The 17,352-nt window shown below is 42.2% G+C and overlaps 1 protein-coding gene across 2 annotated transcripts; it reads left to right on the top strand.

Annotated features, from left to right (window-relative positions):
- Nucleotides 1-1,320: 1,320 nt before the first annotated feature.
- Slc25a38 (solute carrier family 25 member 38) lies at nucleotides 1,321-15,393 on the top strand. Of its 2 annotated transcripts, XM_063260947.1 has the most exons (8): nucleotides 1,330-1,567; nucleotides 2,908-2,986; nucleotides 5,866-5,987; nucleotides 6,909-6,993; nucleotides 9,838-10,017; nucleotides 10,251-10,419; nucleotides 12,243-12,409; nucleotides 14,447-15,393. In XM_063260947.1, the coding sequence occupies exons 2-8, from the start codon at nucleotides 2,936-2,938 to the stop codon at nucleotides 14,567-14,569; spliced, it is 897 nt and encodes a 298-aa protein (XP_063117017.1). In that variant the 5' UTR covers nucleotides 1,330-1,567; nucleotides 2,908-2,935; the 3' UTR covers nucleotides 14,570-15,393. The 2 variants fall into 2 exon arrangements, with proteins under 2 accessions (XP_005006862.1, XP_063117017.1); XM_005006805.3 differs by lacking the exon at nucleotides 2,908-2,986 and having other exon boundaries at nucleotides 1,321-1,567.
- The last annotated feature ends 1,959 nt before the right edge of the window (nucleotides 15,394-17,352 follow it).

Below are 17,352 nucleotides of genomic sequence, written 5' to 3' on the forward strand. Positions count from 1 at the left end.
TTGATGGAATGTCCACTTTACAAGCTTTAATTTTGTGACTTGAACAATTATTTCTAAGATGACAATATGTAATCCATTAACTAGTGATTTCCTACTGTTCATTTTTTTTCTGTAAATCTGTATAACTTGTACCCTTTCCCTGCTTTTTTTTTCTTTTCTCCTTAAATAAAATTAAAAAAAAAAAAGATTACTATGGAGAACATAAAAAGAACTCAAAAAAAAAAGTCAGTTCTCCTAGATTTAAAGACCTAATCCAAAAATGGGCATCTGAAATAAATACACACTTCTCTGAGAATGAAGAAATACAAACAGCAAATAAATACATGAAAAACATTCAATATCAGTCACCACTTGAGAGATGCAAATTAAAACAACACTGAGATTCCATCTCACCCTAGAAAAAAATGGCTAGTATCAAGAAATCAACCAATAACAAATGCTGGTGGAGTTGAGGGGGAAATGAACCTTCCTCCACTGTTGGTGGTAGTAATATAGGCTGGTACAACCACTATGGGAATCAGTGTGGAGATTCCTCAAAACCTAGAACTACAGGTTTCATTTGATGCAGCCATTCCTCTTTTGGATATCCTCCCAAAAGAATTAAAAGCATGTCACAGAGATATATGCACACTTATTTCTATAATGGTAGAGTTTATAATAGCCAAAATTTGGAAACAACCTACGGGTGCCCATCAACTGATGAATGGCTATGGAAGATGTGGTATTTTTATACAACGGAGTACTACTCTACGGTAAAGGACATGTTCATAAGACATTTCTAGGTAAATGGACGCATCTTGAGACAATACTCTTAAGTGAAATAAATCAGACACACGTGTCTGAAATCCCATTGTTTCTTCTGTGTGAGAAACCCAAAGGTTAAATAAGGACCTAAATATGTAATAGGTATTGTAACAGGAAGAAAATGTTCAAATGGGGAGGGGAAGAAGTAAAAGCGGAAGGAGAAAGGAAAGAAGTGAAAAGTAAAAGGGGAGAAGGAAAACATGGACACAAAGCTTTTGTAAATGGAGAGGACTTGAGGGTAGGGTGGGGAAATGGGAAAAAGTTCCCTACGATGAATATGATCCCTATGTATACCAAAAGTGTACCAGTAAAATCTGATTTTAAAAATAAATAAAAGGAACAGAAAAACAACAAAAACCAGCAGTGCCTCTACGCTAGCCCCGCCCAGAACCCACACAGTCTGAACGACGAAACGGTGCAGTACCGGCATCTCCACCAGGCGGCACCAAATATCATCGCTAGCCCGCCACCAGCTGACTTCCGGAAGCGGAAGTAAAGCCCGTCCCTCTATTCGATGCTTCCGGCTCTCTGCGCCCGGATGCACAGCCTGATAACTGGGATGGCAGGAGGGCGGAGCAACGGGGACTGTGAAGGTGGCGAGGAACTGGTGTAGCTGCCCGGCAGGGCCATTGCGGCCGCGAGCTCAGGGGAGTCACGCGTCCTGCCCCGTCGCCAGGCGGGTCCCCCCGCGCTCGTGGCCGCCACGCCCATGAATCAGAAGGCTCGCGCTGCGCTGCTGCCTCTGCAGGACGTCGGAGACACGGTGAGCACGCTGGTGGAGGGGGCGGGGTCCCCCTCGGTGGTCCTGTTACAGCGCCCGGAGCTGCAGCTTGGCGGAGACTGTGGCCAGGCCGAGAGACACTCATGGCCTTCCATGCCTAGAGAGTAGGGCCTGTGCTGGCACACTGTCACGCCCCCTACGCTCCGGATTGGCTGCCGCGGGAACACCCGGCTGCCATTGGTGGACGCGGGGCAGGGCCTAGCTGGCGCCTCCGTTTCCCTGCTTACAGGCAGTACCTGGCCAGCAGTTAGCAAATTGTTTAAGTGCTACTCGTTTCTTCTGTCTGTGTTCTTTTATGATTGCCTATCTCCTCATACCTCAACAACTGAACTAATTTTAAAACATGAAGTCCAGGGCTCAGAAATTTAGCTCAGCAGCACAAGCTCTTCCCTGGCAAGAGCGAGGTCGTGAGTTCAATTCCTGATACAAAAAAACAAAACAAAAAAAAAAAAAAATCAAGTCCACTCTGGAGGGCAGAAGGTGTAGTTCATGGGTAGCCAGCACTCTTGACTCGCGAGTCCCTGGGTTCCATCCCCAGCACCACAAGGGAAGAAGATTAGGTCCACTCTCAAGGCGGAGGGGGATGGGGGTCGGGGATCCACTGTTGACAAAGTTGTAAGGCCAGTTACCTGCTGTTTTGTTTCTGTTTTGCATCTGAAATATTGATTTGTATATACTATTGGTATATACTTGCTACCTGCTCTGTTAACAGACTTTGAAAATTACAAACTTTTAAAATACTTATGGGCTAAACGTGTGTCCAATCACTTCTGTGAAAATAAAGTCTTTGAAAAGATAGCTTAGGAGAACGGAGTCGGTTGGGAGTGAGTGACCTCCTTAAAGTAGGTCCGGTGACTGGGAACCTGCGGGACGCGGTGCCCAGGAGAACTGCTCAGAAGATGTAGCTGCAAGTCATAGTCTGATTGTAGCAAACGGCTGGAAGGAGATTAAGCAGTCTTTGGATGGAGCATTCAGAGTCCATTGCATTTTCGCGTATGGAATTTTGCTCAAAGGAGAGCCACGTACAGGCTTCCTCGTAAGAGTCGTTCATTTATCACTGTTGAACACCTGTATATCAGACTCCCTACTCTGTTCCTGACATACCACTGTGAGCCCCACTGATAGGAGGTGTGACCACTCCTTTACGGATCCCGCATTGATAATGGAGATGGTCATGAGTGCTACTGCACAAGGCCCAAGTAGAGAAGTTAGGAAGCAGTGGAGGAGCTAGGGTAGAGAGACAGTACCTCAGTTTTCAGGAGTGGGAGGAAGGCAAGGAATCCTCTGCGATGGTACAGTTACATTGAAGGCTTTGCACATAGGCCTAGGAAGCAACGAACTGTGTGACGGATGAAGCCCTGTGCAGCCAGTAGTTCGGACTTTATCCTGAGAGAAATAAAGGTACTGAAGTTTAAAAATTTTATTTCAATTAAGAGTGACTGACAATTTCTCCCTAGTGTAAGAAATAGTAAGAATACATAAAAGTATGTGGTAACTGTGATTCTCCATTATATTGCTTTGAAGCCTTATAATGTTTTCATTCATTAGTTGGAATGGTTTTATTCTGGGTTGTCTGATTTTATTGTCTGTGATGGTATGAACAGCTATTTTGAAGAAAACAAGACATTATAATAGCTAGTGCTGATTTAATATCATCTTGTTTTGAAGTCTTACCAAGCTTTTGTTCTTCTGTCTCCATCAGTTTTATCATGTTGTATCTTACTGGATTTTATTATATGTGATAGTATAAACAAAAATTTTTATTGACAAGGAGACAATATAGTAATCATTGTTCGGTTTCTATTAGTTGGTTTTGAATACCCTTTAATACTTTAATTCTCTTGAATGGTTTTATACTGTCTTGTTATGTTTGATACTATAGTGTATGAAGGTATACTCAAATATTTCAAGGAAAGAAACACTATGGTAGCTACTTAAAATTGTGCAAAACATTAAATTTCTCATTAAAGGATTTGTTTACCAAGTTGACTCTGGCTGCAGGATAGAGTGCGGATTAGAGGTGTCCAAGAGATGACATGCTGAAGTGGTGACCATCATTAAGCGCCAGGATGAGTAAAGGAAGTTAGGATTTGGAAGCTGTTCAAGATGTAGGATGAGAAAGTATGGAGAGTTTGTGGCTTGGGAAGCTGAGCAGATAAATGGTAGAGCAGTCTCTGATGGGAAGCACTTGAAGGAGTGGTTGGGTGCAAGAGAGAGCGTTTCAGAAAACTGAGAGGCTGGTGCAGCATCTAAGCCTGTGGCTGTTTGAGTCTGAAGCTCTGGCTGGTAAGAGGTTGCACTTGTGGATAGAAGGATGCACCTTGATGCCTTGGGAATGGCAGTGGAGTGTGGGAGCATGATAGAGGAGAAGAGGAGGAGAAACTTGAAAAAAATCAGTCAGGCAAAGTGATACAGAAATCAGGAGGCTAAGGCAGGAGGATCGCCAAGTTGAAACCCAGCCTGCTGGGCAGCCTAGTAACTTAGAAAGTCCCTATCTCAAAATAAAAAATGTTAAAAGGGCTGAAGATACAACTCAGTGCAAAGACTCTGGATTCAACCCTCGGTACCATGCACACAAGAAAGAAGTAGTAAATAGTGGTCCACAGAGAACCTAAGGAGTGTCCTAGATTTTCTCTTTAGCCTGCGGATGTAGTAAAGAGAGTGAACTTAAGAGTCCTGGCCAATAGCTTCAGCCCTGTGACTCAGGACACATTTGCAGCCAGTGTGAACTTCTCTTTTATCAGTAAAGTGGGCTTAAATACCTAGCATATAGAGTGAGCTTTTGGGTTGTTGGATGTATATGCCACACCCACTGATACTTCTGGGAGTAGACTAGAGAATAGGTTGGCACCACTGAGGTAGAGACTACTAAGGAAACCCTGAGGATGGAAATGTGAGGGTATGCAAATAGCACCCAAATGGAGCTACTTTTATCAAAGCCGAACTAAATGAAGCAAACAATGGTCACATGAGTATTTGCCTTATAATAGGAATTGTCACAATAGATGATCAGTTCTAATCTCAACCTTGAAGTATCTTTGCTAACCACGACTGCTGGCCACAGTTGACTTTGAACCTGTTGAATTTGAGATGCTCACAGATGCCACAGAATACAGCACTTTGAGCATGCAGTAGTTGGTTTGGTTTTACCCGCTGGTTACAAACCAGCTGCTAATACATCAGAGATGATGGGAATGTGATTGTAACTCCAGCATTCAGTCATATGAATGTATCTAGTCCTCCCCTTAGTTTTGTAGTTTAGTTTTAACTTTCTCATCAGATGGAATTTGGGATGATCTCTCTTCTCTGTGAAACAAGTTCTGTAGATTGCAGACATTTCAGTTCCTGGTAGTAATTATGTAAGGTGTTCAGTGAGAAACTTTGTATTTATCTTGCTGTATTAGGACTACAGTGTGTCACTTATTTGAAAAAAAAACAATGCAAATGCCACTTAGGGAGAGTGTCTTTGTAAATGAGCATTGCCAAGTGCTTCTTTGGAGAAGAGAGCTTTTTAAAATGCTTTTTAAACAACACTGTTTGCAACTCTCCTGGGTTCTAGGGACCCAGGAAGTAGTGCCTCAGATGTGTTTGAGAGAGACGGGTTTAGAACCCATAGGTGTTCTGCCTTCTGGTGGTACCTACAAATAAGTCATGTGTGTATCAGTGCAAGGGCCACCCAGGGATGGCTCCGGCTATGTAGAAACCACCAGTGGTCTGCTTACATCCTGGTGAGATGGTTCATTGTAGCAGAATGAGAAATTTTTAAACAAAAGAAATCTGGAGATTGTACTGGAAGAGATGCTTCTCTTTTACATTGTGCTGTGTCAGAGTCACATTTGCTTTGACTTGTGCCTATAAATATATACAGATCCTGTAGCCAAGAGAGCCTGTAAACTAACAGGTTATAGTTAGCATTACATTCATGTAATTTTGCTTTTACAAAGATAAAGAAACAATCATTAGCTCTTTTGAGTCAGAACAAAGAGAGAAATGTAAGCAGCATAGAAATAGATATATTGCTTAGTGAAAACAAAGTTATCAGCAGTACCATTAGTGCCAGGGAGACACACACACCACGTGAAGTGCACAGTGTCCCAAACGCATTCCAGCACTGTCCCCAGCTACATTTTTCCCATCTCTTCGATGTGAAGATAATATGAGGCACCAGCAGATCAGTATAAAGATCGTTATAAAGGAAGTCTCTGGTCCAGGTCTCTGGTGCAGAAAGCTATGTGGTTTGTTATGTAGAACTGCTAATGTAGTGTTCTCTTGTCCTTCAGCTACATCCAGTAATAAAGGCTTTCCTGTGTGGCTCCATCAGTGGGACCTGTTCCACCCTACTTTTCCAGCCTCTGGATCTCCTTAAAACACGCCTGCAGACTCTCCAGCCCTCAGACCATGGGTAGGCTTGCCACCTGCATTTCATTGAGAAACTGGGTTCAACAACTTTTACGTTATTGAACCACTTTACCAGTTAATCAACTTTTTTTATTTTGGTGGATGCTCATTGAGAAAAACAGACGTGCTCAAGTTCCGTGTGTCTTCCGTGTACTTTTCCCTGTGAATGTATTTTTGTGTGATAATTTCTCTAGTTAAATGGGATCTTTTGCTAACCAGTTCCATAGAATCTGCTTTGATGATATTTACATTTTATTGTGCTAGCTTGTGATGACTATATAGGCTTCCTTATTTAATAGTGGAGCTACCATGACTAAATGAATTGGTCAGTAAATGAGAAATTGTATGTTGTTTGTACATTACAATATTGTACCACCTAGGAGTGGATGGCCTTCTAGAAGTAATGTCAGTTTTGAGTGTCTATTTTGTGCGCCTTAGTGGAGCCCAACATTATGGGGAGTATATAAAGCGTATATAAAATGAGAGGTTATCCCGTGGCTGCCGTGTAAATGGACAGATAGAAATGTACACATGGGAAGTCAAGAGTAATTCTAGGATGCATTGAAGAGATTCCTAAGTGTTTTAGAAAACAGTATATACAAACCAAGTTTGATAGAGCGCATCTATAATACCAGTTACTTAGGAGTCTAGGGCAGCAGGGTAAAAGTTCAAAGCCACCCTAGGCAACTTGCTGAGTCTGTCTCGAAATAAGATAAAGGACCTGGGTTACCACTCAACACTAGAGCGCTTTCCCAGCATGCACCAGACCCTGAGTTCAATCACTACTGTAAGAAGGAGAAAGGAAGGGAGGGAGACAGAGAAAGAGAGAGAATGAGCTAAGAGAATTAGAGAATAAATAGAAGTCTTGGAGTGGGAAGGGCCTAAGTGATGTTCTTCTCTTTTGTTCCCTCTTACCTGCCTTCAGGTCCAGACGCATTGGGATGTTGACTGTACTCTTGAAGGTGGTTCGCACAGAGAGTCTTCTGGGCCTTTGGAAAGGGATGTCCCCCGTAAGCAACTTCCTGGGTCTGGGTTGTCTTGCAGCAGCCATCTCTCACCCACCTGACCAGCTCTTAGATACACCATCCGCAGTGGCCAGAGCACAGTATGCCCCCATCCATGGTTTCATGTTCTGTGGTGTCCATCTCCAGCCCACCTCAGTTCAAAAACATTAAATGAAAGTTCCAGAAATAAACAGTTCCTAAATTTAAAAAACGTACTGTTACAGGTAGTTTGATGGAACCTCAGGCTGTCCTCCTCAGTCCAGTCCAAGATTTGAATCATCCCTTTGTCGGCACACCTGCGCTATGTGTGCCACCTGCCATCTCGGTTATCTGGCTGAGTGTGGGAGGCCTGCAGTGTTCGTTTCAGGTAACCCTTACTGTACTTCATAGTAGCCCAGCACAGAAGAGCAGTGATGTTGGCAATTGGTCTGTGTCAAAGAGAAGCTTTTAAGTGAACAAGTAGTTAAGGACAGAAAAAGAGTTCCACACAGAGTGCTAATATCTATGACAAGAATAAATCTTCTATGAAATTGTGAAGGAAAAAGAAATTTGTGCTAGTTTTGCTGTTGCACCTCAAATTACAAATGTTGTGTGATAAATGCAAAGTTAAGATTGAAAAGGCATTAAGTTTGTCAAAGGCATGAACATAGAACTTGTTCTAGTCGTTGGCAGTGCTTTGTACCAAAAAGCATTGAGCTGTATGTGAAACTTCAGCAAGAGGTCTCTTGAAATAAGTGTCTCCATTTAGTGCAAGTAAAGGATGGTTTCACAGATTCAGAAGTAGGTTTGGGCTAAAATATAGAGAAATTACTGGAGCAGTTCAAACTGCTAGAAGCAGCTGTGCTACGTTTCCAGCAGAATTGAAAAAGTTGGTGAAGGTGAAGAGTTTCCACCCAAAGCAAGTCTTCGGGTGCAGTGATCCCAGGTTTATCTGCAGGAACATGCATAGCAGAATCTGCGTTCGTGAAAGTGCCGAGGAGACAGCAGGACACAAATGAAGTGGAAGGACATGATGAAGCCATCAAATGCGTTAACACATGAAGAAGCAGTGCTTGTTGAGTCAGGTACAGAGAAAGAGGAAAATGAAGGAGAAGAAACTGGAGCAGAGCTTGGGATACAAACATCAAAACTTGTTTTAGATTACACAGACATTAAAGGACAAAATTACAGAATGTGACCCTTGGACAGAACATAGCATTAGTCAATGCAGATAATCAAGGGTTTATAGCCTCTGCCGTAACACTTTGAGGACATAAAGAGATACAAACTTGCAACTACAATTTTCTTCCAAAAAGTTTCCACCACAAACTCAACTATTAAGGATTCCAGCCTTATCAGTATCATCTGCTTTTGACATCCAGTCATCAGTGTTGCCTGATGATCCTCCTGACATATTGTCAGGCCACAGGCAGCCTGATGTTACATCACAGTGCCTGTCATTCACGTCACTTCATCCCATCCCGTAGACATTTGATCATCATCACAAGAAGAAAGGGGAGAATAGTGTAGAGAGAGCAGAAGATCCCACATTCACAGAGCTTTATCATGGTGTATTCCTGTAGCCTGTTTTTATTCATTACTGCGCTTAGTTTGTCAATGAACTTTATCATTATGTGGATATGGGCAAGAGAGGAGTCAGTACATAGAGCTTGGTACTGTCTGTTGTACCCCCCCCCACCAAAAAAAAACAAGGCCCTATGAGATGAAAAATGGGGCAAGACGACAACGTCTTTTCAAAGAAGCACTTTTATTTTAGCTGGCCCAGTGACACAGTGCAGATGGAATTTGCAAAGCTGTGCAACTGAGTTAGAATTTTGACTGATTTTTGTAGTTCGTTTATGATTAGCTCATTGATCATTAAGTACATAGCAGTGAGAAACAGAAACAAGATGGGCCTTTGTTCCCCTTTGCTTGAGGTCAGAGGCATTTCACAGTGGGTGGTAGCCAATTCATAGCCCTTGGTCTGCCATTTCCAGGAACATTTGTCTCTCATAAAGGAAACAATGGTTGACACAGCATCATTTGTCTCTTTACAAGGGGTACAAAAGTTGACACAGCAATCAGGTTACTAGGGTGGGGAACGACACATACCGAACAGCATCACGACGCAGTCAGTTAATTTATAACAAATTCATGACAGTGTGGTCAGTGCTCCAGGTACATGGTTACTAGGGCGATAAGCATAGAGCATAACACTGTCTACTGTTTGAGACATTCCTTGGGAGTCTTGCAACACATCTTTCACTGGTAAGAGGGGACTTCTGCTGCACTCCTGCTCATTTCTTATACAGCATGAACTTCTGAAGGAGGGTTCAGGGAACTATCATGTCTACACCTTAGGTATGATTTCTTAGTGTGGCATAGTCTTTGTATCAGAAATGGCTGCAGCTCTGCCAGCCAGTGTTCTGATTCTTAACACTGCAGTGTATTTCTTTGCTCAAAGATTTTTTTTGGCCCTAAAGACTCACTGCTGGAAGTGCTAAAGCATTAATACTCCCACATCAGAGCACTTCTCGATCACTAAAAGATGGGAGTTGCCTTCTAAACTTCACGTTGCTCCCCATCAGGTGGAAGGAAAACACTGAGCTGTGTTCTACACTGTGTTGCAGAGTTCCCGAAAGAATTAAGTTGCCCACTGGTGCAATTGCTTTATAATACACCTCTTATTAGGTGGGCTACCCTCTCATTTCTTTGCCCACTTTCTGTTAGTGTTGCTGCTTGACCTTTAATAAACTACTTGCATGCAAGTCATCTTGGTGTCTTTTGGGAAAACCTAGTGAATACAGTATCTTACAGCATTGGTCTTTGATTTTATCATTTAATTATTCCTCCTCCTGACTTCTTTTGCAGTCCATCATGAGATGTGTCCCTGGTGTTGGAATCTACTTTGGCACCCTCTACTCTCTGAAGCAGTATTTCCTGCGAGGCCATCCTCCCAGTGCCCTGGAGTCAGTCATGTTGGGCATGGGCTCTCGATCTGTTGCAGGGGTGTGCATGTCACCCATTACGGTGATCAAAACACGCTATGAGGTGGGTTTGCTTTAGGGCTTCAGAGTGGGAACACAGAGCCACTGGTGTCAATTCTTGGTTTATATACTTACTGCTAAAAGTAGGGGTCAGAGGACTCGGGCAGAGTTTTGTCCAGCTTCATGTAAGCTGGAGCCACAGTATCTTGGGAGTACTGCCTAACCTGAAATGTATTAGGTCACTGCTCGAGCGCAGGGCTTCTCTGTCAGTGACTTAAATCTGTGCTCCTTTTTTAGAGCGGGAGGTATGGCTATGAGAGCATCTGCACAGCCCTGAGGAGCATCTATCGCAGCGAGGGCCACCGAGGCCTCTTCAGTGGCCTGACAGCCACACTCCTTCGTGATGCGCCCTTTTCAGGAATCTACCTGATGTTTTACAGCCAGACCAAAAGCATAGTTCTCCATGGTATGGACAAAGGAAGGCGTGGCGCAGAAGCAGTGTCTCCAAGACCTTGGGTTCTTTCTTTTCTCTGGGAGATGAGACTTGTATTTTTATTAGGTTTATATGGGCGGGGGGTGGGGTGCCAAGGTGGGAGTGATGGACTTAGCCCTTTCCCTTGTAATTTGTATTCCCCTACGGCAAATAGTTCTTGTGCTACTATGATTCATGAAGGGGGTCAGCAGTCAAAGAATGTTGTTTTTCAGAGGTCCTGCAATATCCCAGGACTTGTCCGTAAGATTCTGCCTAGTCAGCAGCTTTGGGGTGCAGGGTGGAAGTCTGTGAAAGCATCTGGTGTGATCCATATCATATAATTTTGGGAAATACCGATGGCTTAGTATGGATCATTGGTTTGTTTTTGAAACAGGGTTTTGCTGTGTAGTTCAGGCTGCCCTTGAACTCACTATTGTAGCCCAAGCTGGCCCTGAGCTCATGGCGATCTTCCTGCCTCAACCTCCCAAGTGCTGGGATTACAGGCATGTGCCACCAAGCACAGCTTAGCTTAGGATTTTGAGGAAAAACATATTTTCCCCTCCCTTGCTGTGTTACCAGGTAAAGTTGTTTAGAGTCCTTGTGGGCAAAATCTGTGGGCAGCAAATAGCCAACCAAGTGGAGCCGGCATTCAGTAAGATGTGTGGGAAGCTGTAATGCTCTCCTTCAGGACTGTTGGTGAGCTGCAGCCAGGGTTCTCTGGAGGATTTTGCTCCTTCACCTGTGCACAGTAGGTAGGACCTGCATGGTAGGACCTTATTTTGTAACAGAAAAGTGTGGCAGCGGCAATAAGAAAGAATGGAAGTGTGTGTGTTTGATTTTTTGGTGCTAGGGACTGGACCTAAGGCCTTAACCCTGTGTTGTATTACTGAGCTATATTCCTGACTCCAGGAGTACATTTTTAATTCTCATTTTATCTTATATGTGGAAATAATTTTAAATTGACAAAAAAGCCACAAAAACAGCCAGTATGTAACTTTTTTCTGAAAGTAAGTTGCAGACATGATGCCCCTTACCTTCAAGACCTCTGCATATTTCCTAAGAACAAGGACAATCCCTTATACCTTATTAAATTTGGGAAGTATAATCTAGGTGCTCCATATTTTCATTTCTCTAGTTGTCCCAGTAATGTATCTTGTAACAATTTTTGCCCATTTCCAAGAGCATAGATGACTTGTTACACCCAAATCTAGGTTTATCTGATAAGTTTATGTGATTATCTTTGGTTTCATATTTTTTGCCAATAGACCACATATCTGACTCTATTCATAATGGTACTCATGATACTGTGTTTGTCCTATTGTGGCAATGTCTGCCAGCTGTTTCTCCTGAAAATTCAGTATGTTTTTCTTTTGTAATTCCCTAGATTCCATAGATAGATAACTTTAAATCCTGTTTTTTTTTTCACCCATACATTCCAGTACCCTTAATGAATCAGGATAATGGTTTGTAAAGTGTGCTTTTCTACCTCCATCATTCCATTCCACATGTAGTAGTTGCACCTTTAAAATTTTAATTCCTGGCCTAGGTTGGTAGTGCACTCCTGTAATCCCGGTACTCAGGAGGCTGAGGCAGGAGGATCGTTGCAAGTTCAAAACCAGCCTGGGCTACAAAATGAACCCCAGGCCAGCCTGAACTGCCTAGTGAGACCCTGTCTCAAAAAGCCTAATTAATTAATGAATTAATTCTCTGTTTGAATTCACATCTTTCTGACTTTTGGGAAGAATAGATGGGTAGCTTGCATTGACTTTTTATGATGACTGTGAGATTCTAACTGCAGGTTATTTGTTTTATTTCAGACCAGTTGGATGTAGCCTTTGCTCCCATTGTGAATTTCACCTGTGGTATATTTGCTGGTATTCTGGCCTCATTGGTAACTCAACCTGCAGATGTTATCAAAACGCATATGCAGCTCTCCCCAGTGAAGTTTCAGTGGATTGGCCAAGCAGTAACACTCATTTTCAGAGTAAGACTGTGGCATAAGTACTGGTTCTTCTGGCTAAAAACCTCCCTCTAGAGCAGTCAGTTGTTGTCTGTCACTCATATTAGGATAATTTTTTAAAATGTCTTTTTGGACAGGCACTGTGCCACTGACCTAGATCCCCAGCAAAATGTCCATTTCCAGATTAAAATGTAGGATGGTTGGGAACCTCAGTATCTTTTTTAAGAGGCTAAGGGTGTGGCCTACTGGTAGAAAATATGCTTATTATGTGGGAGGCCCTGGGATGGATCTCTGTCACCAACAAAGAAGAAAACATTTCTTTTAAAGGTCCTCGGTGATCCCAACGTGTTGCCAAGACTAAGAATCACTGAACCTATTTTTCTAGGGGAAGAGGCAGCTAGAACTACCTATGCATCAGCAAGCAAATTGCTTGATTCTACCTCAGCTCGACTCAGTCAGAAAATCTAGATGACTGTAAAACTAATTAAGGAGCTAAGACAAAATATGATTTAGAAAGAAAAGCACAACTTTATTTCGTTCTAGCAATTTCCTCTTGTAGAAATGTACATTAGAAATTTTATTATTATTGAAGCTTAGAAGTTTTATAGATCTATGGGGCACTAATGTAATATTTAAAAACTAGTGCTTTTAAAGCCAAAAAAGGATTGAGCCTTTTGGGACAGTACTATTATCACAAACCAGATAGTCTTTTAAAACTAACTGTGAATGTCAATCTAATATTCCTTACACTAATTAAGGTGTCTTCTTTCTTATTCTATGTCCCTAAAATCATAAAAGTTTTATAATACTAGATTCTTCAGGCCAGGCATAGTGGTGCATGCCTGTAATCCCAGTACTTGGGAGGCTGAGGCAGGAGGGTTGTTGCAAGTTCAAAACCAACCTGGACTACAAAGTGTGTTCAAGGCCAGCCTGAACTACATAGCAAGACCCTGTCTCAAAAAAAAAAAAAAGAAAGAAAGAAAGAAAGAAAGAAAGAAAAAAAGAAAGAAAAACAATAGATTCTTTGGTGTGTGTGAAACTGCAAATCATTCCAGATTATGAGAGAGAGAAATGTTTTGTTTCCCCCTGACCAGTACCAGGGATCGAACTTTATGACCATGTGCTTGAAAGGCAAGCGCTTATGCCGCTGAGCTAAATCCCCAACCCTGTTTTGCTTTTCTTAGATAGGACCAACCTGGGGGTTTAGCTCAGCGGTATAAGTGCCTACATGGCATACGCAAGGTCATGAGTTTAGTCCCAGTAAATAAATAAACAAAAATGAAAAGAAAGATAGGATCACAGTGAAGCATGGTGTCACACACTTAGAATTGCTGTCACAGGAGGATCACAAGGGTTCAAGACCAGCGTGGACTGTGTAACAAGATTCTGTCTCCAAACACCAAAAGATAATTCAAAAAAAAAAAATTTTTTTTTTTTATCGATACCAGGGATTGAACTCACAACCATGCACTTGCAAGGGAGGCGCTTATGCTGCTGAGCTAAGTCCTCAGCCCCCAAAAAATTTTTTTAAAAAGACTGAGCCACCAAAAGAGCATACAGTGAATTCTAAAAAAGTGTTCCCTGCTGATAGATGACAAACTAACTTTTCCTTCATCCTGGGTCCACGGCTTGGCAAATAAATTTGCATCTGGTTTTCATTTGCCACTGTGGCTCAGTACTTCTGTAATGTTTGCAGACTGTACAGCTGTCCACAGTAACCTACATATGCTAAGGGGGCTGAGGGTGGATCTCTGGTAGAAAACATACTTAGCATTCAGCAAGTTTGGGTTTCTTCCTTACCACCTCTCCCCCAAATAGCTTTTTAGCTGTGAAATTCTCTTAAATAGAGCAGGGCTAAAACTCTAAAGCCTACAACTACACAAAAAGGATTTTTAAAATTTATTTGTTACCTGCTTGGACCCATTTTTCATAGATCTGGCATACAGTTTAGACTAGAACTCAAAAAGTCGGGCAACTCAGAGCTACTCTTTCTAGTATCAGGAGGATAATTAATTGAGTTACTACTTTGCTTGTGGAGTTTGATCCTTATTTTCTTCATAGGACTATGGGCTGCGTGGTTTCTTTCAAGGCAGTGTTCCCCGGGCCCTCCGCAGAACTCTGATGGCAGCAATGGCATGGACAGTCTATGAAGAGATGATGGCGAAGATGGGCCTGAAGTCCTGAGAAGAAAGGACTGGAAAGAGTGTACAGTCGTCCTGCTTGGTTGCTGCTTCATCGCACTCTGCAGTCAGGTGCAGTCCTGCCTGGAGAGCCAGGCAGAAACACTCCAGCCTCCATTCAGGAAGAGAGAGGGTCTGTCTGACTGGAGCCCTCTGTCTTGCTGAAGTGGAGTCACCAGTACACACAGCACCCTCCCTGGGTTAGGGTTAGGGTTAGGGTTAGGGTTAGGGTTAGGGTTAGGGTTAGGAGAAAGACCTGCACACCCCACAGAGCTCCTGGAAAGGCATTTCAGAGAGATCATTGCCAGGTAGCATCACCTCCCTGCCCGGTCTCCTTTGGGATGTGCTTGTGTAAGGAATCATAGTACAGAGTCCTCCTGCCTCTCTGAGGAGCTGCCATGGGGAGACTGTGTATGGTGCCTGTCATGGTCAGCGGGCTGACAATTGTGTCGGAGGTGCTGTCCTGAGGAGGAAGAGCTGAAGTCAGTATTTGATTGATCCCTGGCCAATTCAGCCTCTGCACAATGAGGGCAGTGACTTACTGGCCTTCAAATGAACAAAGAAACCTGTTTGATCTTGGCCCCTGCAATATGTAAATCTAAGATACTCTTAAAAAAAAAATCTAAGATACTCTGGCATTTTCCACAGCTGAAGTTCAGATGCATAAAGTAAAGCACTTCATCAGTGAAAGTTGTTTGGGAAACCTAAATAGTGTATTTTATCACTCTGTTGGAAAATAACAAAATAGTTCTTGGGTGGTTAGCCATTGACCTATGGAGGTCTCTAACCAAAAACCTATTTAAAAAAATAAAACAACTTTATTTTACATATTCGGCAGTTCATTCATTTCAGGTGTACAGTTCAGTGGTGTTTAGTAACTTTGCCGACTGGTGCAACCATCACCATAAGTCAGCTTTAGAAAACATTCATTCCCAGGAAGATTTTTCCCTCCCTATTCGTTCGTAATGAAGCATTCCCCAGCCTGCCACTTATCTCCTGAGCACTTACACAGTGGAGTCATAAAATGTGTAGTCTGTTGCCTACCAACAGCTGGTTTCTGAGGTTCATTACAATGTGGCATTTCTATATTTTCCCTTTTATGACCGAATGTTGTATTGTATGCATGTATAGTTATACCTCAGCATCCAGGGACCCCAAAATCAAAGGTTGTTGAAGTCCCTTAAGATGAAAACTAGCAAATATTCACATAAAACCTACATAATTCTATATACTTTGTCATTTATATGTTATTTTTAATATCTAATACAGTATAAGTGCCATATACATGGTTCTATGCTGCACTAAGGAATAATGATAAGGAAAAAATTCACTATACACATGTGGAATCTAAGGATATGGACCATGAACTGTACTATTCTCATTATCACATAATAGGTTGTTTCCACTTTGTATCACAGATACTGAATATTTGCGTAACAGCATGTGGTTGTATGCTTGAGAGTGTTTAGTGTGACTGAAAAATACAGTGGATGTGTAAAAATGTATTGCTGTAAAAACGTTGCCATTGGTTCCCCCTGAAAACACCTCCCCTTGCTTTAAACACACTTATCCTATCATTCTTGCTGCTTTCTGAAGCAGTTCTGGAAATCCTCCTTTATGAATTTAGTTTGTTGTGGCTGCCTCCATGTGCTGAATTGATTAAAAAATATTTACCATTTATGGTCATTTTGACATTGGAAAGAGCCAGAAGTCAAAAGAGGATATAGTGTACTGTCTTGTGAGCCTAGTTGGTGCTCAGCAACCGTGTTGAGCGTATTATTGATTACACATAAAGACATGAGAACTTGCAGAACTGCTTTAGAAAGTGGCAAAAATGATGTGATGCTTTCAAGGTGAGGAGGATTATTTTGAGGGGAATCAGTGGCAATGTTTTATGTAATAATTTGAAAAATTTTAAATATTCACCCTATGCTTTTATCACACTGTGTATCTAGAAGTGGAAATGATGGGTTATGTGGTGATTCTGTTTTAATACTTTGAGAAAGTACTCCTAAATGGCTACATGTGTCATTTTACATTCCTGGCAGCAGTTTGTTGATTCCAATTTAGCCACATCCATTTCAACATTTGTTACTGTCAGATAACTCTGTTACCGGATACTCAAGTACTTTCTTTCAACTTAGGGAGAGCTGTTACTTTATCCAAGAGTAGATAGGATGGGGAGGGAGGTCTTGTGGCTAAGAAAATGAGCTCTGATCTAGGTGGCTGTTTTAGTTACCTTCTCATAGGTGAGACAAAACACCCAACACTCACAGGTTAAAGGATGAAAAGTTTATTTAGCTCGTAGTGTATAGAGATTTCGGTTCGTGTTCAGCTGACTCTAGGCAGAGGAGTGTGACAGAGAAGAAACAGTCCATAGCATAGCAGGCAGAAGGCAGCAAGCGACAAGCAATTATTCTCTCTACCCCTTTATATTCTATCCAGGATTTAGGCTTATTGGTTTGTGCCACTCACACCCAGGGTGGCTCTTCCCATTATCCATACCCAGAACTGCTAAACCAATCAGTGGACTAGTTTAGTTACTACACACCTTTAACCCATACTCACACACCCTTTATCCCACTACCTCTGAAAAGCTTCACCTGTGAGTTTATGAGGCTTTGGGGGACATCTAGATATGAGCTGTAACAGTGGTTTAGGCTAAAATTAGCTTTTCACTCAAAACATGATATTGAACATGTGCCAAGGACACAAGGGTATTAATATTTCCTACCTTCTAGTTTGGTGGTGAGAGGTGAGTATGCTTCTGGATTATATGGCTGTCCC

The sequence above is a fragment of the Cavia porcellus genome, unplaced genomic scaffold, assembly GCF_034190915.1.
Source record: "Cavia porcellus strain 051 isolate PalLab524CR breed Dunkin Hartley unplaced genomic scaffold, mCavPor4.1 scaffold_14, whole genome shotgun sequence".
Lineage (NCBI taxonomy): Eukaryota > Metazoa > Chordata > Mammalia > Rodentia > Caviidae > Cavia > Cavia porcellus.